The sequence below is a fragment of the Miniopterus schreibersii genome, assembly GCF_964146895.1.
Source record: "Miniopterus schreibersii genome assembly, chromosome: 2".
In the NCBI taxonomy this organism is placed as follows: Eukaryota; Metazoa; Chordata; class Mammalia; order Chiroptera; family Miniopteridae; genus Miniopterus; species Miniopterus schreibersii.
The window spans coordinates 179,196,279-179,222,982 of NC_138102.1; the positions used below are offsets into that span (position 1 = coordinate 179,196,279).

The 26,704-nt window shown below is 42.2% G+C and overlaps 1 protein-coding gene across 20 annotated transcripts in view; it reads right to left on the reverse strand.

Annotated features, from left to right (window-relative positions):
- Nucleotides 1-54: 54 nt before the first annotated feature.
- RBFOX2 (RNA binding fox-1 homolog 2) overlaps nt 55-26,704 on the reverse strand; it is a 249,203-nt gene continuing 222,553 nt past the window's right edge. For 5 of the 20 annotated variants that reach the window (XM_081129941.1, XM_081129937.1, XM_081129931.1 and 2 more), the window contains 8 exons: nt 24,405-24,465; nt 21,349-21,402; nt 21,136-21,228; nt 20,103-20,235; nt 13,487-13,529; nt 7,527-7,615; nt 7,109-7,181; nt 55-5,434 (listed from right to left, as the gene is read on the reverse strand). In XM_081129941.1, the coding sequence (XP_080986067.1) occupies nt 5,390-5,434; nt 7,109-7,181; nt 7,527-7,615; nt 13,487-13,529; nt 20,103-20,235; nt 21,136-21,228; nt 21,349-21,402; nt 24,405-24,465 (591 nt within the window). In that variant the 3' untranslated portion in view covers nt 55-5,389. Of the gene's footprint in view, nt 5,435-7,108; nt 7,182-7,526; nt 7,616-11,473; nt 11,506-13,486; nt 13,530-16,337; nt 16,378-20,102; nt 20,236-21,135; nt 21,232-21,348; nt 21,403-24,404; nt 24,466-26,704 lie in introns of all 20 variants that reach the window. The other 15 variants (XM_081129943.1, XM_081129940.1, XM_081129930.1 and 12 more) reach the window with 6 other exon arrangements.

Here is a 26,704-nt window from a genome sequence, read left to right on the forward strand (position 1 = left end):
TTTGAGCCTCCAGGAGGCAACAGGGATTATGGATCAACACGCACAGGCCAGAGGATGGTGTTTCTCTCTTTTATTTAAAAACAGTGCTTCATTACCATTGGCAAAGGCAGAGGCGGTGCTCCCCCTTCGCGTAGAGTTTATAAAAGCCAGCAACATGATCAATAATTTATACACATGGATAGTAATACAAAAAAATAAGGAATAAAAGCTAAAGATCTAACTACTCCGACCTTCACAATTCCAGCTACTTGATAATAATAGGAGTAACCCAATGAATACTGTATGGTCTGAAAGCTACTATACAATATGATTCTTAACGAGAAGGGGAGGGAATCAGAGACTGTCACAAAGCCCTGGGGTGCTTCTCTGGAGTCGCAGGGAAACAGGACCCTGGGCAAGCAGCTCGGGTGTCCTAGGAAGTGATCTGGGGAGGGGGTGGGAGAGAAGGCGAGGTGGTCAATTATACAAGCATCCCACGTGATGTCCCCCTGCCCCGAAGGTACCTGTTTTGCCATGGCAATGGGAGGGGCCGGAGAAACGCATGTTGCATGTGGGGATGGTTGAGTCCCTGCCACGGGGGTGGGGGAGGAGAAGAGGTTCTGTGGCGTTTTCAGCCTTGCAAAGATGTGGACTGAAGAGCTCAGAGGCTAGGGAGGTCAGCCCGTTGGGACAGCGACGACCCCCCCAGCTCTCAGCGCTCTGCAGCCCTAGCTTACGTGTGTCAGCCCCAGGTTTGCTCCAGCTTTCACAAGCAGAATTATAACACAAGAAAAACAATTCATATCCCTTAGGGAAAAAGAGGATCAGTTCATCACTCGATATATAATACAGCCAGAACGAGCTGCCAAACAAGCACACACACAAGAATACTGTGAACAGAAAGGTACAGGAAATGACCAAGATCGGAGTCTTGGTGGGTACAGACACTGCTTAAAGCACTTAGTCCCCGGGAAAACCAAACCAAAGAAACGTTTTTTAAAAATTCAAAAACTAGTGGACCCCCCCTGGGAATCTGGTGTCAGTAACAGGGATGGGGGTGGGGAGAGAAAAGAGAACCAATGTTCCCTTTCTGCCTGCCAGCGTGAACCGAGCCCTCGCGGCGCCGGCACGCACGTGACGCCAGAGGCCCGAGTCCGCGCTGGCAGTCTCCTTAAAGGCAAGGCTGAGTGCTGGCTGACGAGCGGTTCCCAGTTACCAATCCTGCCAACCAGCACTACCATGGCTGAAGTGATCGGCCGATTTCCTGAGTAAACTGGAGCTGGCTACAGTGCCGGTAACGTGGGTGAGAACTCAGCTACCACAGCCAGCTGCGACACTCCAGGACCCCCTCGGCTCCTCGCGGGATGCGGGCATTCAAGAACCTGCTGCAGCGTGGGCTGCGAGTCTCACTTTAAGACAGGTGCCAGGGACTCCGCCGCACTCCTAACCACGGGCAAGTGCTGGCCTAGGACACCCAGAGCCGACCTGGGAGGGCCTGCTTCATGCTCTCGCTCTCGGATGGCTATTGCCTGGTTGATCAGTAAAGCAAGTATGAAGTACAGAGGAAAGGCGAAAGGGAGGAGGGAAGAGGCTTTTGGACAGTAACATTTCAAAAAAAATAGTGTTTTCTGCAACAGAGAATCAAGTTTCACTGGTGTACACTACAAATGGTCAAACATTTTCAAGAGCATGACAAAATAAAAACACACAAATTTACGTCTGATGTTCACCTTGCCCACTATTTTTTTCCTATCTTAAAACAGTGCAAACAGGTAACTTATGCGTTTAAAACACCACGACCCCTTCCCCACCCCCCAAAGTCCCTTTCCTCCTATTACCTGGGGGGAAATCTGCAATTCTGCAAATGTTACTGTGCTAGAGGGCTGCAAGCAGTAGAGAAGCAGCCGGCCGGCCTTGGTGAGAGGGGAGGGTGGTGTCCCCTCCCTTCCTATGTGTCCAGTACCCTCCAGACCGGCCCTCGCTTGGCCTCGTTCTCCCACCAGCGTGAAGGGACCATCACGCCCTTCTCGCAGATCCTGGAGTTGCTTCCATCCCGAGTTCCCACCTCCCTCCTATCTGGAAGCTACGTGACTAGTCATAGGGTGATGGCGACTCACCAACTTATCTGCTAATCTCTAGGAAAGTAGAACCTAAACTAAGAGCAGTTCAGCCCCTGAGGAGTCGCTTTTGAGGAAAAGCTGCTATCATTTATTTCTATGAAATAGGTCTCCACTAGCTCCCCTTAAACTGAGTTGAACCCACTCCCCTTCTTTTTCAAGGAAAAATAAAAGTGGCTCAATTCTCACTGTGACTGTTGGAGGATGGTGGTGACGATAGGTTTTGTAAAACCTGAGCGCCTTAAAAGCAACGAATCACCAGGGCTGATCCGGGTCCATAGGAGCTGAACTATGTAATGCAAGGGATTCTGGAAAAGACCTAAGGACAGCTCTCTGGGCTGAAAGAGGCATATTCAGATAGATTTCTGCTAGAGGTCTCCTTTAGCTAAAGGAGGCCGGCATCTAAAAGTAAGATGCTTGTATAGGAAGTTCGAGTCATGAGCTACAGTGAAGTGATGAGATCATTCCTGTTCTGTGACTCAGCATCAGTAAGTTTTGGGAATTATCAACCAGCACCCTCTAACAAACTTGCAAGATGTCAAACTCTTTTCTGACTGTGGCTTATCCAGTGGGGGATCAAGTCAGGAACCCACAAGCACTGATGCCTTGAGGAACCTGCCTCTGATGGAGCCTCAAAGTTCAAAAGTGGGTGGGAAGGTCAAACCCATCAAATCCAGGTGTTTCAAGAGCCCTACTTCTCAGTGCAGACACAGAAAACCAAAGGCCTTTAGTGAAAAACAGAACTTGAACTTGTCCTGCTCAGGAAAGGGAGCTGGAGGAAGCAGCGTGATCCCCAGGGGAGGGTGGCAGAAGTCCACCCAGAACACGGAGCTTGCCCTTGGGGTCCTCAGCCAGAGCCAGCTAAGCTGAAACAAACGGAGCTTCCACCTCTTTAAAAGGGTGTGGAAGCTGCCTTCTCTACCTTTCCTGTCACCCTTACTTCTTTCTGGAGGAGAGGAGACAAGAAGGAGGAGACTCTCAAATTTGTTGCCCTCCTCTCCTCCCTGCTGCAGACACAGCTGTTCAGAATGTGGCCCTGTCTCCATGAGGAGTGTCTTGCCATTTCGTGAGAATGGCCCTGCTCTGAACATGACACAAAATTTCTGTTTCTTTAGTCAGTAAAAGCTCTCCCTCAAAACAAAAGCAAAAAAGAAAGAAAAAACAATCCTCCCTGCCCCCATTCCCTAGAACTTCCCATCCCCCCACCTCTAACTAAAATATTTATATACATACAACAAAAATTGTCTTAACAGCAACAAACCAAACTTTGGCTTGGGGAGGGGAACCCTTAAAAAGCGGCCAGTGGACGGGGCAGTTTGGTGTCCTCTATTCTACAGTCCTCCCCAGAATCAACAAGAATTGCATCGAGGCCTCTAGCTTCCTTGATGTCCCCGACTTTCAGGGTCAGCCCCTCTCCCAGCTGCTAGGAGAGAGAATTCCGAAGGGGGAGAGATATGTGTTACACCCGACAGGCCAGGTCCTCCCAGATAAAGGCTCTGCTTACAAAGAATGCTTGATGCTGTCATACGTCAGTCATTTTAATTCAGGGACAAGAACATGTGTGGAGGCAGGAGTAAAAAAATCCAAACCAAACCCATAACAAGCCAGAAGCTCCATGTCTCTGAATTCCTCCCTGTATCAGCTATCCCTTGGGTGAAAGGTCACCCTAGTACCAATGTGAGTAGACCAGAGAGCCAGACAGGCCATGCTTTTCTATTTTCAATGCCTTCATGTTGGAAATGCTGCAGGACCCTTGCCTTTACCATTAAAAGCTAACAGCTCGAAGAGAAACACTTTCTCCCTTACCTAACAATATATATATAAAGTTGAAGCCAGGCAGCAACAGCAGTGACTCACTGCCACAGCCGCCCTGTAACTCCTTCTGGCCACCTCAGCCCTCCTTCCATATGGGAGGAGGGCAGCCTCGGGCTTCGTTTTCCATCCTGTAGTGTGGATGTAAACCAAGTGGCCCAGGCGCTCAGCTGGGGTCTTTGGAGGGTAATGAGAAGCTGGGTGGAATGGCCATGGGGCTCAAGACTGGAGAGAAGTGACTCATAAAGGCTCTGGATGAGAATTCCTATGGCTTTGGAGCTAGTACAAAGTGCCTTTGCTGCCCTGACATGCCCTAATCACCAAACCTTCCAGGGACAGCTGACCCAGGACTCGGTGCTCCGTCTCTTGCCAAGAGCCTTTACTCTCTCTTCTGCTCTGTACTGCTTTTCTGATGAAGATCAGGAGGTCAGAGTGCTTGCAGACACCATCGAAAACCCCTTCTCCTCTCTTCGCCCTCAGTACGGGCTCTTGACAATCAGTATTTCACCCTCTAGCCCTTCCAGTAAGAAATACGGCCACTAGCTCTTTATTTATTCTTCTGTCCCTGGGCCCTAAATTCTTGAATCTTGAGGACATGGGGGCAGGGTGTTAACAAATGATAGATGAGCTAAGCTGTGGTTCAATTAAAAGGGAAGCAGCCCAGCAGGAATGCCAGGATGGCAAGAAAGAAAAGAATCTTTTTCATTCTCCAGAGTTCATTCTGAGATTGGTTTCCTAATGAGGTGTTTATTATCCACAATCTGAGAGCATGTTTGGAAATATTAATACCATAATTCCAAAAACTATGCCAACTGTCTCAGGCTGTGCATATAAGATGATTGTAAAAAGAATGGAGAAGACAGTAGGGAAGAGGAAAGGAAAGTGTGTTAAATTTTCCTGCTCTGCAAGCACAAATTCCTATCATCTATCAGCATGTGGATTCCAGCCACAGCCAATCAGAACTGCCTGCCAAAGACCAGACACTCAGAGGACTAGAAGGGTATCTGCTGCAGAAAGGTCTCTTCCGCTCCTGCTTGTCACCCAGCGTTCAGCACCAGATACACTTTGGTAATTCTGTCTGCTGATTTCTGATCAGACGTATTTCTCAGCTCCTAATGTCTCTCCTCTCTCATTAACTGCCTCTTCCGTGATTGACAGAATAAGCTAAGCACGGACATACAGACATGGAAATGCATTTTTTTTTTTTTTTTACCACAGTTAAAAAAAAAAGAAGAAAAAAAAAAAGAAAAAAATGCACAATCTTTGGAACAAAAGAATTAAAGGCAGAAATTTAAAGGAAAATACATATTCAAAGAACATAGTGAGGTATAAAAAAGTATTCTCTCTTTTTTTGTGTTTTTTGTTTTGTTTTGTTTGTTTTTCCTCTTCATCTTGCTATAGAGTTCCTCTACTAGTAAATATTGCAATAGCCAGGCCTCATGAACTGGGGGCTGTCCCATTTGCAGGGGTCTCACGTCACTTCAGTAGGGGGCAAATCGGCTGTAGCCACCTCGGTATAAACTCGCCTGCAGTAATTAAAGACATAAAAATAATTAAAAGATTGATGAGAGAAGCATTAAAAATGAAGGAAAATGTCCTGAGAAGGAATTTGGGAAAACAGCTTCCTTGGACACTTCAAAGCAGCTGGTTAGATGCTGCCCGGGTGTGCAGTGAAGTCAGGAAACCCACTCTGCCTCCAAGATGCTCAAACCAGCGCCCAGAACATTTACAGCCAACCTGACCTTCTCAGAAAGAGGGCATGCTAATGGTTCATTTTGTGAACCATTGGTTCATTTTGTAAACATGAACTACCATGGAAGGGAAAGTCAATACAGTTCAAAACTAGGTCTGTAAATAGTTTGAATTTAAAAGCATGGGTCTTTGTTTACCTTGATTACATCATTATAATCATGACCTTCTTACACTTTACCTGTCAGTGGAGAACATGTTACTTCTGACTGCTCTCTCATATCCCATGTTTGAGATAGTGTTGGGTTTAAACCTGAGTCAGTCTTTCAACTAATAGAGCCTATTTCCTCTATAATCTATAAAACACACCAAAGTTGTTCCTTGACATATCCAAATTTACACGTATATATAACTGGAGTTTTAACTGGGCTTTACTCCTGCTTCATGTTTATCTAATGGTTTCTTTTTTTCAAATAAAATATCCCTAGAAACATAGCTCTCTTTGGCCTATTCTTTTAGTAGAGGACTTATATCATGTTGGCACTAAATAAAACCTTAGGAACTTCACCACCTTCTTTATATTGTATGTCTCTACCTCAATTCTAAACATACACCACCTCCGACACCTCCCACCCCAGGACCCTATTATTTCCTCCCACAAATCCTCATCAGTAAAAACTCAGTGTGTGACAATGACGGGCTCTCTCATTGTCCTTAAGCCTTAAATCTGGCCCATCATCTACCTCCCTCTCAGATACCTTTGTGCATGCTCCCAGGCAGCTGCCCAGTGGCATCTCAGATTGCAGAGTTTCTGGCATTAGCAGGCATCATTGTGGAAAGGCCTCCTTGGCTGGAGCCTGTGAGACCCTATCATTGGACCTGGAGGTGTCCAGGCCAACACAAAAATGCTGGGGTGAGGATCTGAGTTCAGTTAGGAGGGATCATTATAGAAGAGCTCTATACTTCTGTGAAAATACCATATTGCACGACAGATGTTACTAATAACGTATCTTTGTAAAGCGTTCATTCGCCTGGTGATTTCTAGTACTATCTACCAGAAGGTTTAAGAATAGTAGGGACAGCCTTTGGCATCTGCATTTGAAACTCATACAAATTAAGTTTTTTGAAAAGCTTACTGTGAAAACTGAAGAGTCTCATGCCCGGTCGTTGCTAACACCTATCAATAAAACTGTACCACAGGTATGTATCCCACATTCGAGCCAATGTAAAACATCAACCTGTTCCCTTCTTTCTCTCCCAAACAGTGCCATTACTCAGGGCAGACTGTCACCGTTCATTTCTTCCCACTGCCCTTAACCAGGCCACATGGCTCATACTATAATGCCCAGGGAAAGAAGGTGATGTGAAATTTCCAGATAGTCCCTATGTGGTTTTAATACCTTAGCAATGGAAGAGGGAATAAATTTACTACATCTCTAGATCTTTTGTAGTCTGTAGGTGAAAAGTTAGTAGGAGTAGAATGTTTAAAAACAAATTGTACATATACTTACCACAGCGCCAACTCCATAGCTAGCGGCAGGGGCAAGGGCATGGTAGGGGTCAGCTGTGTACACCCTGCCATAACTGGAAAGAAGAAAGACAATCAGGGAGAGAAAGGAAAGACAGCAATCCCCCGATGAAAGGGTTTACAGTGCTAAGGACTTGTGAGTGGCTTGGTCTTGGAACGTTATTAGGGAACTAGCAGAATGGAAAAGACCTTCAGATTTCTACTCCTAAATGCAGAACTCTCTTTAAAATGGAAAAGAAGGGAGTCAGAGACAACAAAGAGGGGGGCTGGGGAAAAAGGAGCCAGTGCCACCTGCTTTTGGTATGACAGAGGCCGTGAGGAGGCCAGGTCTGCAGGCAGACCCAGGTACCAGGTGCAGCTCCGGTGCGGGGAGGCGGCGACACGCGGCGGGGCGTACATACCCGTCGCTGTAAGCGGCGGCGGCGGCTGCAGCAGCCGTGGCTGCGGTTGCAGTAGCAGGCTGTGCATATCTGTAGGCTGCATATCCGCCCTACAGGAGAGAAGAGAACTGACTTTACAGCTACCTCTCCCCCGGGAAGCACAGGTGAACACACACCCACCCACACGCAGACGGACAGACGCTGGGAGACACAAACACAGACACACACATGGGAAGAGGGTGTTTCAAACTGCATCAGTCCACATGTTACTCCTCTAGAGCAAGAGCAGCTCCCTCCAGCGCAGAGATTTGTGTTCCAATTTGTGATGGTAATAAAATAACCCATCCTGGTAGTACCTGTTCTCAAATTTAAGAAATAAAGATATGAGTTTTGATCCGTCTCATTTCAGCCTCTGCTGGAACTTTCCGCAGGGAAGATATTTATAGGAAGTTGGGAGAACTTTGACAGGAAATATTAATTATAGAATGAAAACATTAAGTTTATGGGTATTAACTTCAGATTCCCTGATGCATACTCAGACTGATTTATTGCTAAGACACTGCAGTATATAACAAAGGCCCCATATAGAGCTATGCTCCATCAGCCTAGCATGTTTGCCAGGAGGCTAAGATAGTCAGGCAGTATTTAAAAGGAAAAACTAGGGTAGATTAAGAGTTGGCAGACTTCAGCCTGTGAGCCAATGTCACTTGCCACCTGTTCTGAAAGTAGTTGTGAAAGAGACTGTATGGCCTACAAAACTGGAAATATTTACCACTTGGCCCTTTACAGAAAAGTTTGCTGACTCCAACCTGTTTTTCAGATTCTGGCAAGTCAGACTTACACATGGCTGACCCTCTTGGCTGGATTCAAATAGAGATTAAGAATCCCCTACCCCAAGCATTAACTGCATTTATTCCCCTTTCCTAACAATGCTGAAGTCTCAAATCCTGATGGGACAGCAGGCTGGGAGCTTTTCTTTCAATGGCTCAAATATCCTTTCCGTCCTAAGGACTTTCAAATGCTCACATTCCACTATTTCACCTCAGTTTCCATGAACCAAATACTGTGAAGGTTTTCACTGTCGGGTGAACCACATGCACTCCGGAAAGGAGTGCAAAGGTAACCACACAACTGCACAGGAGGCAGGCTATTACCAAGGGGCAAACTCTACCTTGGCTGCTTCTTTACCCTTCCAGTATTCATGTATTTTATCTAAATGTAAGTCAGGTATGAATTTTTATTATTGCCTTTCCCTATTAAACAGAACCATGCTCAACTGGCCCATTTTGACACCATTTCAGGAGTGAATGACGGCACATTTCGTTTCTGTAGGTTAGCATGTCCATTTCTCACAGACATCAGAAGCTTTCTGCCCTGTGCTTTCTACTTCCTATTCCCTCAAATGTTCAAGTTTTGCAAAATCTACACAAGGAATTTCAAATTTCCTTCTGCACTGTTTCTTAGGATAGGTAACAAATATTTTCAAGTTGGCCTCCTTGGCCAGCTGAAGTGGGAGCTTCTAGCTTGCTGCTTTCATTTCTGTCCAAATCTTATTTTGGAAATATCTGCAATTTCTTAGGGGCTCCTAAAGCTTTGTGCTTCCTTTTAATATAATGTATGCTTTCTCTAACTGGAGAAACTGTGCTGTGGAGGAACATTTACTCTTGCTCTTTAAATTTATCTGCTTGAAGTCATCAGAAGTAGCTTCAAATGTGCATTTTTAAAACCTCTGATTGGCTTTCAGTGGTTACGTGTTATTCCTTCTTTGTTCTTCAAGGGAATGACTTAGAAAAAAGTAAACATTTATTTCTCAACTACAAGTTCTACAGATATTCATATAAATAAGAAAATTCTAATTAATATTAGCAAGCACTGGAAATGACATGGCCATGAATGGGACATGGTGGGAAGCGCCACAGGGGCTGTTCTCGATCTGCATGTCTCCTTTCGCCCTAGTCGGTTCTGTGGGAGCGGGCAGGCCGGACCAATGTGGGCAAAGCTGTACATTCTGGCGGCAACCTCTACACATACCCATTATGCCACTTATAAACTAACTGAAGTTTCTCTTTATTTCTTTTTTAAACTTCTAAAAAGGAAATGAAGTAGTAAAAGCATTTGTTAAAACAACAAGCTAATAAATACTGTTGGAATGTTGGGCTTTAAATGGACCTTAAAGGCTCAGTTTTCATTGTAACTAGAGATGGCTCCATTAGTTCAGAATTAACGTTTGCTACTGTGAAGTCTGGAGCAGGGTCACCTTTGTTAGAACTTCTCTGTAAACCAGGATGTGGTAAGCAAGCATTATGCCGTTTGTCTCTAGTATGCCCTCAAACACCCAAATAATCTTTAAAAATTGAAAAAGTCAAGGTAATAAAAGCAGTTAAAGCCCAATATTTGTTTACTTGAGTAGAACATTTAAAAACTAAAGTTCTACGCCATAGGGCTCACAGTACTGTTCGTGTTGCTAAGATGGAGATTTTGGGAAGTACATCATATCAGTACAGCTTCGAGCTGCATCTCACTATTTCTGGAAAAAAGAGCTTCTGAATGGGGTTCCCAAAAGAACCACTTCCCCTCCCTCTCCTCAGCCGCCAGAAGCCATTAGAACCTCAGTGTGTTGGGGTTAAGTTACTGTCAATCCAAAGGGATCAGACTGTGGGGAAGAAGTTTCCCTCCAAGCCAGGAGACGGACAGAATCTGTCTGCAGTAGTTTCCTTCTCTGAATAAGTGAATCTGACCTTGGAGCTTGAATTTGATGGGGTCCTCTGCTATTCAAATTTAGGAAAACAGGGCAGGGCTGCAAATATTTTACTGACAAGAAAAGGCTCAAGAAGAATATCAACATTAAGAAAAACTACATTAATGTGTGCTTTTTAAAATATAACTACTATGACTACTCCTCTAATTACTCTATGATAATGGTGTTACTGAGGGGTCTTTTAAAGGGGGTCTATGTTTAGGACGGGCAGGTAATATCCTAATAAACGAATCTGGTAATTCATCAATGACTACCCCAAAATTAGAAAAATTAAATTGTATATCATGGATTTACTTGTCTTAGAGGTAGTCTTACTCCAAAGTATTTCTGCTCCTTAAAATTGGTTATTGAACAAAATACATCGCATAATATAAAGCAGGACAAAGAAAATTCAGATATATTTATTTCGATTTTAAATTAGGAGCGAGTAAAGATTCCAGGCTGAGAAACCTCTCAGTTTCCCTTCTACTAGCAAATTTGAAGTCTTTTCTAGAACATGAGAACAAAGTGCAGTTTGAAACACCAAGGTTTTCATTACTGTCTCTTAAGTTTTTCAAAAAGAACAAGGGTGGGGAAGTGGGTAGGAGAGACAGGGTTCAGGCGTGGGGAGGGGATATGGCGCCACATTTATTAATCACATTAAGAACTAAGCATGCCAACATCTGGAGCTAAAACAACCAGCAAAATCACCACGTTCAGACTCGGATTGGCTAACTCTATCTATCCCAGCATTCTCTTGGGACAGCGGTTTGCCCTAGGCTCTACCACAAGCTCGGTGAAGTACACAGCCTCAATTACTAGAGCGTGCAGCCACAACGACCTGGTATTACGGAAACAGTCAGTCACCACTTGAGTTAACATTCCATACCCTAACGACTGGCCCCTCCCCAGCCCAAAGAAATAGGAAATCTTGCCCACCCTAGCCCTGGCCCACACCACAATGTTAATAATTATAACAAGCAGTAACCCATCTGTTATATCAGAGAAGGGAACAGAGACTCCACTGAGAGATTTAGAGTGAGATGTTAACATTTCTTCAGCTGACTGCACAAACAAACAAACAAAAAAAAGAGGAGAAATAATTCATTTGGAGATATGAAGTCATGAAATAGCTGATGTGTATTGCTTTTAACCATGCACTGATGCAAAACTGAAGCAACCATTAATAATAAAAATTAAAAAGGACATATGTATTTACACACAATCAGACCTGTTTGATCTGAAGCAGTTTGCAGATTCTATCTGTGTGTGATTTGAAATAAAACAAAAAATGGGGATTAGCATGGCCACAGCACATCCTAATGTAGGAGGGCACACACGGACAGCTTTTGAACCCTGATTGCTGGATAAATTTGGCATGGCTAAGCCCTATCCAAATACACACATTTCCCTTTAAAAATAACTACTTTCTTATTCCTTTGCAATTCATTCTGAATGATTCCTAGTGCTCCCAATGGGGGGCAGCCTAATGCTACATGGCTCCCCTATTCAATCTCCCTGACCCTAACAATGTGACTCGGTCCTGACCTGCAGCACTCACGTGTATGCTTGCCCTCTGTCAACACCCATACATCTACCCACAGTGCTCTAAAATATTTCCCGTTTAAGCACTGTATCATTACACATAGCTATAACATACCTCTGCCTTCAAATTCCAGCGTTTTCAAAAGAAAATCCTTTTGTTGTTGTTAAAGTCTCAGTTTTCCATGGCTCAAAGTCACCTCCTAGGGATTTTCTACTGCACTCGATCTAATTAACTTTATAACGTTGCCACGCTGACCACATGGTTTTCTGCACAGTTCTGCAGCTGTGCTTTAAACCAGAACAAAATGCAGGGTTCTACATATCGTCCCTCCTGAATCTGACCTTTATCTGCCACTCTATTAGCTCAATCTCACACTGGCAGATTTTCCCCATCTTGATTTTAACCTAGCCTTTAATTTCATTATATTTTGTTTTAGGTTTACATTAAAACAGGACTTTGGTGAGCATGTGATGTCAAGACACCTTCATTCTACCTGAAGACAATGACATTATGTGACACTGAGGAGAAGGGTGTGTATTTCAAGACCAGCAGACAAAATGAAAGCTCATTCCCTATATGTACAGGGCTGGGAGAGCTCATTCCCTATGTGTGTGGGAGGAATGGCAGGTGCGTTGCTGAAAATCACTGCAGCAGAGAGCGCTGCTCCAGCTGGCTGGGCTCGAATGCTGTGCGCCTCTGTGACTCTTATTTGTCCCTACATGACTCTAACCCCCTCCTCGTTTGCCTCCTCCCCACTTCAGCTGGGAACCGCTGCTCTAGCTACTCTAGATTGCTTTCGCATGAGGGGCTCTTGAGGAGACAGAGTTCTTATGTGGCAACATGGCGCCTTTGACTGAAAGTGAGTAACACAGACCTGAGTACAAAAATTTATAATTGTTATAATCAACTTGTTATCTCTCACTTCTAAGAGAGATAAGAGATCATCTTTAATGAATTTAACCTTTCAAACACTCTATTATTCCACATCTCCCCAAAGTCGTTCATTTCCAAACTCTCTCTGGGTAGCTACATAAATGAACTAATTGAATTGTGAAACACTATCCTAGTATCCAGCCATCAGCAGCAAGCCTTCTAACAGTGCATTAGAATCCAAATGGATTCACTGATCTTGTTTTAAGGTGAAAGGAAAAGCAGAAGGAAAATACATGTTTCAATTTTAGAGTCCCAATATGTCTGTATTTTTAAGGCAACTTCAACGTAATGTAGCAGTATAGTCCAATTACTACTACAATTCCACTACAGGGCCCAATCTGGGATTCAGGAGCCCTCTTTGGACAGATTCTACTTCCTCCCTTTCCTCATTTCTTTCACAGTGGTAAGAAAATGTCCCCACCTGCTAAGATCTCCAAATAGAAAAGCTGGTTTAAACACCACTATTCAATGTGATTTACAGACTAAAAGAGGTGGCAGTGATGGGATAGTGCATTAACACGCCCGATGCGGATATGTGGCAATGGGACAGGAGCACTAAATTTTGGAGCTAGTGCCATCATGTATGAACTTTACTATGTGCACTGCTGAGGTAGCAGGGCTTAGATCACACGCTCACAAGTCTTGATTGTCCAAAAAAGCCTCTGTTCCCATCTCTAACGTGGAGCTGGAATGGTTAGTATAATTCAATTTTTTTCACTGCAATCCACAATCTGATTGATCGGCAGGTCACACTGGCACGCCTACCTGAGGTATTTTAGCGCTAATGATTGGTTCCTGTAAGACTATTCTATAACAGAACACAGGAAGAGCAGTTCAAAACACAGCTGTGGAAGGAAAACGATCATACAAAAAGCCCGCCAAGGGGCCCACCAGCCTTTTCTTTCCTCTGGATGCAAGCATGCTTTTCATGGGCTAATTAGCAACAGTTTGGTACCCACTTAAAAGTGAATTAGGGTGGACCCATGCCTTTTCTACTGGCCAAATAAAAGGGGGCAGGTGGACAGAATCTATCTCCCAAGTCTTAGCGGGGGAGCGGGGGTCCCTTTACAAACTGCGGGCACAATCGCTCGATCAGCTCTCCAGAGAAGAGCGTGCCATAAAAGCAACAGGGAGGAGGGGATGGCTACCAGGGCTTTCGGCCTAAGAGCAGATCAGGGAGAAGAGACTGTAAAACCGCCACAATTAATAGTCTAAATTAACATAACAAAACTGAACCAGCACCTTACACTCTGTTCCCCCCGTGTCCCCTCTCAAGTTCAGTGCCCGCTGTTCTACACCAGATGAACCGTCCACTCTTTCCATTCCTAACCTACCCTCTGAGGAAACGAGAGCTAAGCACACGACAGATTTCCACAGATGGAAGGCACAGAGAGAAGCGGAACGGACTCAAGGTAAAACAACAGCACTTTCCTGTGTGTGTTTTTAAGACACACCCTTTACTCCCTCACAGATGAAATAGGGAGCATAAAGTTTTAAAAGTGGAGTTATATTAGGCCTCACTCAACATTTAGCTCATAATGTATTCTTATTTTCATTAGTAGACTCGGATACTATTTCAGCTCTAGTGACCAACTTTTTCCTCCAAGTAACCGCACTAAGATAGGAACTGAAAAATGATAACATTACTATTAAGTCTTTTCATCAACAAGGGGTCATGGGTCAAAAACACTTAGTAAGGTCACTGAATTACTTCTGTTTAGCTTGATAAGGTAATCCAGCAAGAAGATAAAAAATTCAAGGTTTTTTTTTCTCAACAAGTGCAGAAACATCATCTCTCTCTTAATGAAATCATATATTGTGAACTAAGGAAGGGAGAGAACTGTCAACAAATATTTTTGGTTGGTTGACTTCAGGTGGAATTAGGTCATACTTTTAAAAAATCCCCAAATATGGAACATATTCAAGAGGAAAAAAACTTGATTTAAGAAATAATTCATAGAAAAAGTATGCTCTAATAGATTTCAAGAAAACAACTTTAATAACATAAAGATGAGTTTCATGAGAATATGGATACTAATGTACATGACAGAATGTACATGCTAAGATCACATGTAAATGTGCACATTTAGAAAAGTGTAACTTGGTGTAAAACTAGGATATATTTCCCTAATCCTCAAGTTTCACTGTGAGCACAGAAAAGAACACACCTTTCAATACCTCTTGAAAATCATCTGAGGAAAGATGTGAATTTTGACTAAATACTAAGAGGTAATGAAATATGGATTAGTTGTGTTTGGTTATAAAAATAACTCATGTAATCCGGGGTGAGTCACAATCTCTCTGAGAAACGTATCTATGAAGTGAGAGGGTTGGGGCCGAATCATGGCTAAGGTTCCTTGAAGCACTTGTCAAATTAAAGGGTACTGTGAAGGTCTACTCTACATGGGACAGGTGTGTACAGTTGCTTACAGCACCTCATAGGATCATCTTATACTATCTCTGCTTTCTGCTACACAGACCCTTCAAGTACATTCTGAAAGTGCTCAAACATTTTTAGATTGCCAGAGAATCTTTGGCTGATTGTGAAAATTAGTTCACTAAAAAGATACCCTTATTGATTTTGGGGGGTAAAGGTGGAGAAAGCATTTCCAAACAATTGTAACCTAGGCCAAGAAATAATTTCATGATGACAAATTTATCTCACACAACTGTTCCTTAGTGATCTGATGGTTAGACCAAGCTTGCATTCAGAAAAAGGTCATTTGGGGAGGTCCCAACAAAAGACATCAAAAATCACAAACTTTGACTCTTTGTCAGTTAGATCACTTTGTCCATATTTTAAATAAAATGTGACAAACCAATCACAGAATTCCAGCTATAGCTAGACAGTCTAAGTAATGGATTGCATGTTAACATGGCTGGTAGAATCAACACATCATGTATGATAGTCCAATGTGTGTAAGAGAAGTCTGGGTAGCTAATTCTGCCCATTTCCCTCTCGATGGCTCTTAAGGAAAGAGACCCTCCAGTTGTGAACCTTTTGATAAAGAAAGGCCTTAGGCAACTGAGTATTTGGTTTCTTCTCATTCCTACCCACTCTCCACTGGCATCCACCCCTTCTTTCACTTTCACATGATAGTGCTCTCTCAAAGTATGGAAAACAGGAAAACACCAATTCAGAAAGCTTACTGCCATCTACCTAAATCAAAGCTCTAATGATCTAAAGAGGGATGTGAAATGAGAAGAAAAGCAGAAAAGGGAAAGAGTTGGTTTAAGGCTAAGCTGTCCAGTCATTTATGTATGCACATGATACGACAGTAATAAAAGACTTTAAACCTGCTGATAATCTTGCAAATATGTTAGTGATCCATAGACCATCTGTGGGTATAGGGAAGGGAAAAGAATATGTCCAGTAGACTGACTCTGGCAATGATGGAAACCCAAAGGCTTAGTTTTTGCACCCAGGGGCAAGCGCAGTGGCAGAGAAGCATGCTTGCATTCTTAAATATATAAATATATATATATCCACAAGGAAAAAGAAAACAAAAACTAAATAAATTATATTTTAAAAAACCAAATCAAACCAAAGAAACAGAAAAAAAAAGGCTGGCTTGTCAGGGGGTGGGGTCGAGAAGGCCCCAGTGTGTGTACTTACATAGAGGTCAGCACCGTAAAATCCGTCCTGGTAAACCACACTGCAGAAAATCCACACAAAAACAAAAACAAAAAAACAAAAGAACAGAAACACATTCCGGTTATTGAGGACGGCAGCATGCACATGCGCTCTACACGGGCAGGTGATGTATGAATACACGACCTGGGCTCGGGCCATGGCCAGTCAGTGAGGAGATGGGAAAGCGCACACAAGTTACTCAAGTCCAGGACACGCGAGGAAGGAAAGGAATGCGAACCTGGAATGACCCACCTGGATGTCTGGCAATTAAAGTAAGATGAAAACAATAGAGTATGCCCAGAGGGCCTAACATAGCTGCTGAAAATCTGCTGGAAACATCAACTCTTCATACCTGGAGTATTTGTAAAATAAGCTTGCCCTAGGAGGAAGTTTTTCTTTAAAGAGGGGCAAAAGGTGTGTGTGTATGTGTGGGTGGGTCGGTGGGTGGGTAGGGGTGTGGGGGCTGGCGTGAAGAGAGGGGTTTAACATGAAAAAACTGAACACAAAGAATTCCATTAAGGCAAGACCTAGGCAAAAGTATATTCCAAAATTATGTTTAGTATTTTGTTTTATTTTCGTAGTAACATGTAAATTTTTTCTGATATCCATACATCACCTGCTTTTTACCCTGCACATTAGACATGCGATAAGATTTGGCTGATCACACAAGCATGCAAAGTATTATTATTCAGCATTTTAAGAACCAATGCAACACCTCAGAAAAACAAGTCAATCAATTCTGACCAAAGTAAATAGAGAAATGTAATTAAAAAAAAACACAACCAAAAATACCCACAATGCATTGCTTTCACAAGCAGAGATAATGAGCTTATAAAGGTTAAGGTGATTGGTCCAAGGTCCAAGAATTGAAAGGTGCAGTGGGGATCCCAGATAGTAACAATATAATCCAGAGTGGGAAGGAGTAACGGGAAGATTTTAAGGGTTCTTTTTTGATCCTAAGAATATTCATGGAATTCTGAAAAATACAATTGTTAACTAGAGTTCTGGGCATGACCTGTTTTATTTAAAAGAATAAAACTGAAAAGGTTGCTGATTAGGAGCAGAAGGGTTTATTTTCCTGTTTAGAACATTAATTTGTATCAATCAAGCAAAGTACATGAATCTTTTTGTTTTAATCCTAAGCAAGACTAAACTATTAAAATTAAAATACAGATTTCAAACCTTTTGAGGTATTTTGGCATTTGTGCATATAATTTCCCCAAAACATTATTTTGGAACTAAGAGACATAGAACAGTGGTAGAGCTAAAAGATAAGACTTTCTTCTTCATAAATGTTAAATCAAGATTTGTCTATTTTAAATTAGATGTTTATTGTTTATTCAACTAAACAAACTGGAAAATTTCACCACTACCTTCTCTGTTACAGTAAACAAGTTAGCAAGTAAAATCATCACATCACATTTTCAACTTGAACATGAAATCACTTTTATATGTAGCAGGAAAGTTTCTGAATTCTACTTCCAGTGACTTTTGTTGTGTTTATAAGACAGCAGGGTCACACTCTGCAATGCCCCACATATGCTGTGGCTTTGTCTTACACAACAGGCAAATTAAACTCATCTGTGATGTTCATTTAGCTAAGTCCTATCCATTTTCAGAGTCTCTGATTGCAGTTAAAGAATGGTATCAGAAAGTAATCTGCCTCTCAACTGCACTTTTCTAAAATGGAGACTTGTTCATAATGAGATGTCTACTAAAATGCAAAGCATAGATGCCAAGTGGTGATTAGTTAACCTTCAACTATTTCAGTATGGGGATACAGGAAAAAGACTGAAAAATATTTCTTCTATAGAGAAAAGTGGTGACCTTAAAAACATGAATAAATTTTACAATAATTTTGCATCACTTATTGGGAATATTCACCTAAATTCTAGAAGAATTTCAATATTCCCTGTATCAAATACCACAAGGAAGCTAGAACACAATGATTAATGATGAAATTAGTTTACTAAGCTGAGAAGCAATTTTAGGCCATTCCCCATAAAATACTGGACTTATTCCTTGCCATCTTCCATGTAAATAAGGTGGTTTAGTTAATAAAAAAGAAAACATGGGAGATTAGTGTTCAATGTAATGCATGGAAATTGATGTAATTAGACATAAAGATAAAATATCTTTGAGCAAATATACCTGACACACCTGGGAGAGGGTGTGCTCTCAGGTTTGGCCAATATACTGAAATGGCCTAGGCTGAGTAGGAGTGAACTGAGCCCTTTGTAAAGTAACTTGGGAGTAGTGCAAACAAAGGAGCCCCACGTTCCTGCTGAGTGGCATCTCTCCGCAACTGTAACGGCCAAATCTCTTGGACTGAGATGGAAAACGCTTCATGAACAATTTTCCTAGTGTGCAGAACTTCCGAAAGGTTTGTTTTTATGTTTTACTTGATTATTTCTTGATGAAACAATACTGCATCTTTATTTACTTCTTTAAAAGGAGATGTCAGAGGCTGAAGGTCAAAGGTCAAGTGAGAGGTGAGAGGATAAAATTAAAGTAACGGCAGAAGATGGAGATGACGGGATGCATGGGAGCTGAACATCTGTGCACTGTGAGCAGAAGCTGATTTTAAGGCAGTTCCCTTCCAGTAGCTTCTGGAGCCTGCCCACTTCAACCTGCTTGCTTATCTTGTCTAATAAAAATGCTTTAATGCTGTGGAGTGGAGGACCCCTAACGGCATGCCCGCTGAGTCAATTAATGCATGCTGAATTGGCACACCTGAAAGCCAGTGCTGTCAGAAAAGGACCTACAAATCAGGCTCTTTCCCTCAGATTTTAACTAAGTGGTAATGAACAGGCTCCTCTGCCTCTACATTTATTCCTCCGTAGGAATATGGGAAAAAACACACACCTGTCACAGGCAGAGAAAAGGTAAAGAACGCAAGTGTCACATCTCTGAGGAAGGAAAGTACTTGATACAACTCCCTTATAAAAAGTCCACTGGAAAAATATACATTTTAGGCTGACCCTGAGAAACAACTAAAAACAAAAGCTGCCACCTTCACTCCTTCCCCCCACTCAGTAACAAAGGATTTGTTTGTTGCTATGGAATCATTCCACTGCATGAGGCACCCTCCACGCGGAAATCCAAGGGTGAAGGATGCTCAGCTACGTTAGTTGTTTTACCACCACTCAGAAGCCAACCGCAGTTTAATTCTTCCTACTTCTCCCTTTCTCCCTTGATTCAATTGGACTTGGTTCATCTTTGAATTAACCTCTTTTTATCTGTTTCCTACAAAGAAAGCAAATCCATTGTGGGTAACTAGCTCTGCTGCTCACCACCCAGGCAGTGAAAGCAAGAGGGAGGGCACATGTGAGAGCCTCAGCCTCAGCCCCAGCCCCAGCCCAGGGTGGTGATGGGGGTGAGCACAGCAGATGCAGGCTCGGACTACAATCTTGAGCTCCTATTTTGGTTCTCTGCAGTAGTGTTAATCCACATTCGTGCGATGCTGAGTGAACTCCATGCCAACACATTGCTAGTAAACACAAGACGGTTCTGGCTACTGTCTTAAGCCACTACCTTGAGGGCTTAAGGTGGCCAAAATGAAGATTTACATAATGAATTGATATCTGTTATATTCTGATGATGGTATATTTTGGTTCTTGCCATCTACTCCATTAATTTGCAAATATTCGTAGAATCTCTACTATGTGGCACGGCAACGTCCCAGAAGTTATAAGAGGGCCACGGTATTTTCTTGTCCGACTGCTTATTCTGGAATCTAATACTTACCCTGGATAGGCGGGAATGGCTGTTGGAGGTACCGCTCGGACTGCACCATAAACCGTCCGCCCCCTGCCCCTCAGATGGGCTCCTCTGAAAGCGGCCGCCGTGGTGGCTGCAGTTGGGTAAGGGAATCCAGGAACTAAAGGGAGACCCAAAATATGACAGAAATGTCAACTTTGATTCAACAGTAGGTGTACAGTCACAACTTACTTTGAACCAATTACAGGAAAGATTAAAAAGTATGTAGCACATCTTTTCTGAAAAAGAAAGGGAAAGTGAACCAATATGCAAAAGCTCGCAGTGGCACACCTCATTCATCACAATCTCAGCGAGTTCTCTGCTCCCTCCCAGTTCTGGCATCGCAATGCTAGCCCGTGAGCAGCAGTCAAAAGCTCAGAGAACTCCTGCCATGGTGAGAGATGACACTTCATTTCTGTGGGCAGTTTAAATGGACTGATATAAACTCTTTAACTGGCCAATTATTAACCTTGTTTCCAACATTATTATGTGCATATCGAAATCATTCATCATAGGAACATTCTTTTGTGTTTTTACAGGGTGCAAAACTCCAAGGAACACAATAGTCTTCAGGCATTTCATCCCATTAGTCAACTTTATTCCTTTATCTAAAGGATTTTAATCCAGAAATGTAAGGTGAGAGGGAAACTTTCTGTCCCTTGCTGCCTTGTACCCTGTAAGGAGGCAGACGCTGTCTAAGGGTCTGTTTTAAGGGTGCTCTGCTCCGGAAGGCATGCAGACACCAATTCCACGTCCACCGGACTAATTCTACCTCTTGCTGGAGCAAAATGGCTCATGTCAAAGTAACTTTGAGATAGAACAGAGCTGAGGAAAATCGACAGTCTTGACGGTGCTTTTAAGTGCTACTCTACCAGAGGGCCAACGCTGACTTGACAGCATTATCTCCCTGAGAATGCCTCCTTTTCAGTTATGCATTATACTTGGGGGAAAAAGACTTGTAGCACATCACTGCTTACTCACAACAGTCAAAATCCATGCCAGGCCAACATAGGCTACTTACTGATTAAAGGAATGTAAGTGTTAATGCCCCCTCTTCCTGACAGGGGCACTGCCGCTTCATTGCCCAGGGACACATCTGCTTGAAAGCTGGATGCTGCTTGCATTTAAAAAAATTTAAAAAATGCAAAAAGATTACAAAGGAATAGTGAATTGCAAAACAACAGATGTTGTTACAGTTAAATAGCACACATGGAAAAACCAACTTAAATACTACCTGCATATAACTCGGGGCCATATACAGCTCCAACCACGGGGCTTAATTTCCAACCTGAAATGGAAGAGAAGACAGTGAGCATTTGCGACGGCAGGAGGAATACGGCCAACGGAGTGATGCACAAGCTGGCCTCAGACCGGGGGTTATTTCTGTCTAGTCCCATCCCTTCCTCAGAATGCCACTTGGGGTTTATATGAGAGGGCAATGACGCTTCCAGACCCGATTATCTTTAAGCAGGACTAGCACAGTGAAGGGAAGGGGAGGGGCTGGGGGAGGGGGAGGGATGAAGGGGAAGGAAAAACGGGGAGGGGGGGGACAAGGGAAAGGGAATGGGAAGGGAAAAGGAAAGTAAGCACATCTTGGGGTTTGGTACAGTGTCTCCCACAGAACTGCCTAATGACCTGTTCTTTTGTCCAGGAAAAGGAAAAAAGGCAGAGTCTAGTATACGTCACTCTGAATCACGCTGTGACGCACTCTCATGTGCCACCCTAACACTGCTCAGTGCCTGGGTGCTTTATGAAGGTGCCCTCTGACTGAATTCAAGTCTGGCCTGGATCTCGGAACTCCCCGTTCCCTTATACCACGCTGATGGGTTCCAGGGAAACGGAAATCTCTTTTCATCAGCATTTACCATTGGGGCTTCACTGCGGTTAACCAAGCCAACAACGAAAAACACACAGTAATAAAATTCAAGCTACACTACCAACTTCCATACATGTCTTCTGAGATTTTAATTTGTAATGAATACATTTAAGTTAATCAGACTTTTAAAGGATACTAGACTGCCGATGAACCTTAGCTTAAGCATTTTAAAATTTTAAGTATTTGCAAACATTAGGCTTGGTATCAATTGTATTTCTTCATTCCCTCTTTATATTTACAGGAACATGGCAAGTGTTAAATAAAATGCCTACTGTTACAGATTAGAATTACATACAAAAACTTTAATCATCAATATTTATTGAATTTTACACATAAATAAGCAAACATGCCCTATTATGTTTCTGATGGCAATATAAAAGACCGGCTCTTTGGTTTACTTCTTTTATATTAGTTAGCTCAAGGGCCTAACACTGTGCCACTGCGTAAAATTATGAATGGAAAGAAGAGGTCAATTACCAGATTTAAATGGCTACATTATTCAAGAGAAAACCCATTCATTCTGAATCAATCCAATCCCCATTCATTATTTTATTGTTCACAGACATGCCCGTTCATTATTCTATGTAAATATTGGCCCAAATCTGGGTTTAAAGCCTACTGGAGTTGTAAGAACGCAAATGCCCTGTAATGTCAGACAGATCAAGTAATTCCAACCACCATAAATAAAATCTGCAAATTTGCCGGAAGGGCACCCAGCACACTCTGGTCACAACCTTTAACACTGCAGAGGCAGATTTCTACAGTGTGGCTCCATTAGACCTGAATACTGATTTAGAACAATATTAAAAAATGACCCTTCTCTTTCCTATCAATGGCACTATTACTTAAGCACTTCCTTTAAATGCATACAATGGATGCGCATTATAATAATGGTATACAATGGTATGCTGTCAATAATGTTGAATATGTTCAGTTTTGTACAATTTACAATGTATTTTCACAGACATTTATGTAATTTTGATCTTCACAAAACCCAAGATAAGTATCACCTGTGGGACAATGAGTATGTACTATATTTCTCTGGGTTTAATTTCCTAAATAATAAGAAGCTAAAAAGGTTGAATTCTGATGACTTATAAAGAGCTTCCTGATGCTAGAATTCTGTGACTGCAAATTTAGAGATGAAAACAGATCAGGCAGATTAGGAAACTGGCTCACGGTCAGAGTAAAGTGAGTCAAACCTAGAAGCAGAATCTGTGACCTGAGTTCCACCACTCTCCCGGGAGCTAAAGGAAATCTAACATACTTTGCCTCTCCTTTTTTGTCTGCACTGCATTTTCATCAGAATTGCAGACACTTCCACTTTTGTGAGAGCAGTGAAAAGAAGAAAACGAGGTACAGTGGGAGGCAGTGGAACCACGTGATAAGCCGCTGATAAAATAAGTAGGGAAAATGCAATTATGCTGACCTGTACCATCTGTTTGAAAAGCTAGTTAAATCTACTTATTGACGACTTCATGGGATACATTCAATACTAATATACTCCTATTTGATTTAAGACATTACCAGCACATACTGTCACTCTAGCAGTTAGGTCCAAACTTTCACAAAGCACTAAAAAGGGAGAAACTCCCCCTTTTATTCTAGATAAAAGAGTTGCAGAACTCTAAAATATACAACAGAGAATGAGTTGCTCAGATCAAAGTAGAGCTGGAAGCCTCAGGACCCAATCCATCCAGTTTCCTTCCCCAGCCAAGATGGTCCTGTAGAACACAATTTGCAAACCACTTTTGTACAGAAGATTAAAATGATATTCCATCTCATCTAGAGAATACGAATCTAGATTAAATTTGACAACTGATGTAAAAGTTCTGTTTCTGTTAGACCAAAGAGTCACAGAAAATTTTCTTCTCAATGAAAAAGATGTATAAACTCACTACATGACATGTAGTCATGGAATAGAAAACAGAACACACACCCCCCCCATGGCTGTTACCTCTAGAAAAAAAGGACAGCAAGGGGTCAAGAATTATTCTACTCTACTCATGCTCAGATGAATAGGAATTAGCAGTAAAAGTAACAGTTGGTGGGCATCCAGGGGTATTATGGACCAGCCTAATAATGTATTACAAAGAACTACAGCAGCTAAAAATAAGAGTACTCTAGTGGGACCTAACTTAACAGGTAATCTCAAATGACACGTTCACACTGTGTATCAGATGAACTTTACTGAGACCATAACACCTTAATAACTAAAAAATTAGCTTAATTCTAAGAAAAAGGTTAATTTCTAAAAATAAAATACCCTCCTAGGTAAAGAAAATACTTCCATGTAAATGAAACAAACTGTTTTGAGACTGAAATCAAGAGAGATTCTTTGATGTTTATGAAAAGCTCCTATATTTATACAAGAATAAATGATACCATTCTGAAGATGACTTGTAATCTCTTACCATTTGCATATGGTGTGACCATCTTCTTATTGGTCATTACACGTGCTGTAGCATTATTCACCTAAAAACAGAAAGGGGCAGGGGAAAAGTAGACCACATTAAGAAACATGATGTTGCTCATCCAATAACATAGTACTCAGTTTAAAATGTAAATTTTAAAGAGCATTGATTTAAATAATATAGCAATATAAAATATTAATATAAGTATTTTAACTAAAGTGTTTATTAAATGAGGCTAACAAGAGTAAAATGCAGTTTCTTAGTCTCCAAATGGAAAACTAGGGCCACTTTACCACCCAGTACTCCAAAGAAAAAATACATTTGCAAGTTCTTCAGAGATCTCTTAATCAAAGAAGTCTCTATATTAAGAAAAATACGGGAAAATAGTAAATTAGAAACATGAACTCGGAAGTTCAATAAAATAGAGGAAATAGATTTACAGGAGGATAAGAAAATAAACCTGTGAATTTAACCTATTCTAATGTTCAGCATTTTGAGTATGTTTGTACAAGATTTTACTGTTTGAAGTTAGTAAACAAATATAGGAACTTAGATTTCCATGTTCACAGTCTTCAGAACCACTGTGAATTTTCTACACCATGTGGTCTAGTCATTTATGAATCAAGTTTTCAGAAGGCCTTTAAATTAGGCACTTAAAATAACTGAAAAAATAAAGCCTGTTTCCTGTCTGATGGCCCTCTCCACCGTCGTCACAGAACGGCAGAATTCAAAGCGTTCTCGGTGCCAGGGTCAGGGCGTAAAGGATGGTGCTGGCGAAGGAGGAGGCGAGCAGCTCCGGAGCCCGGGCAGAGCCAGCTCACAGCTCCAAGGAGGCGCAGCCTGACCGCAGCACTTGCTTCTACACTGTGTTGTCAGGTCATAAAACAGGTCCGTTTTGAAAAAAATCATCAAATATACAAAATATAAATATGTCTTATTTGGCCTCTGGGGATTTACATGCTAAATTTGTATAGTGATAAAATTGTGTTATAAAAAGACCAATTTTAGAATTGGAACTAAAAAAATGCTTTTAGGATTTGTATAGTGGTAATATTTCTGTGAGGAAAAGAACTTGAAACTCCATTTACTCTAGTTTAACCCAGCAAAAAATACAAACATTTCACATTTAAAAAGAAAGAATGGGATACAACAATGATGAGACTGAGAGCATGCTGTTAAACACACACACACAAGTAAAGAAAGGAGAAACAATCACTTTGGGGGCGAAGGGAGAGAGGAGCGGGACTCCCACGACAGGGATGAAATGAGGCCAGAGCTCCCACCAGCTGCAGGGGCAGAATGCACCCAAGCACTTAAAAGAAAAATGGCCAGAACCAATCAGAGCCCACCAGTCAGCACGAGACCAAGGGCTGCACAGAGCAGAAAGGGGGGGAAAGGAAGAGAGGGGACGGCAGGAACAGAACTTGGGTCAAGAGACCGAGAAAGGGGAAAAGGGAAAGTCAGGGAGGGTGTCACGGGCAGGAAGGACAAAGAAAGAACAGTCACAGCTCTAAACAGAGGTTTGGGAAAGAGGAAAAGTGGGGGAGGAAGTAGGGGCAGGAAATGCATTAATAAAACCAGCCAAACTGGAGTTCAGTAACTCTGAGTAAGATGTGCAAGGGGGGAATCACCATGACGTCAGTATCAAGCAGCTCAGACTGCTACAAAACAATGTACATCCAAAGTCCAGGCGGCATTGCTCAACAGCATCGAAAATAAAGGGGGGAGGGAGAGGAAGGGGAGCAACAAGTCAAATCACATTTTGTCGTGTTAATGTGAGATGGCAGATGGACCTTTTCTTTCTTACTTAATTGTTTTGTAATTACATTTTATAAAGCTTCTTCTCTAGTGCTTTGGTTTCACTTACCGCCAACGGGCACCATCGCCAGCATTGTGTATAGTTACCATGGAAAGAGTGAGTCAAGTGAAGGGCCCTAAATGCTAAACCATTGGAAAGGGAGGGGGGAAAAAAGCAAAATATGCAGACATCTTACTCAAAATGGTGGCTTTTATATTTCATACTTTTCAAAATTGGGAAAGGGGAAAGGAGCCAGTTAACCTTCACTGCCTTATTAAGAAAGAAGCGCTCGTGAACGCCAGGTGGCTGACTCAATCATGATAGCACATTCACCAGGCAACCATCAAACCCTCGGTTTGAGTATTTTACCCATTAACTGCTGAAATTCTTGACATTAAATATATCTAATGAGTTTTGGATTCCCCCTCCCCCCAACCTCTATGATCTTCTCTATTTCTTACCACATACATGGAGGCGAACTGGCCTCCTGAGAGAGAGGGAG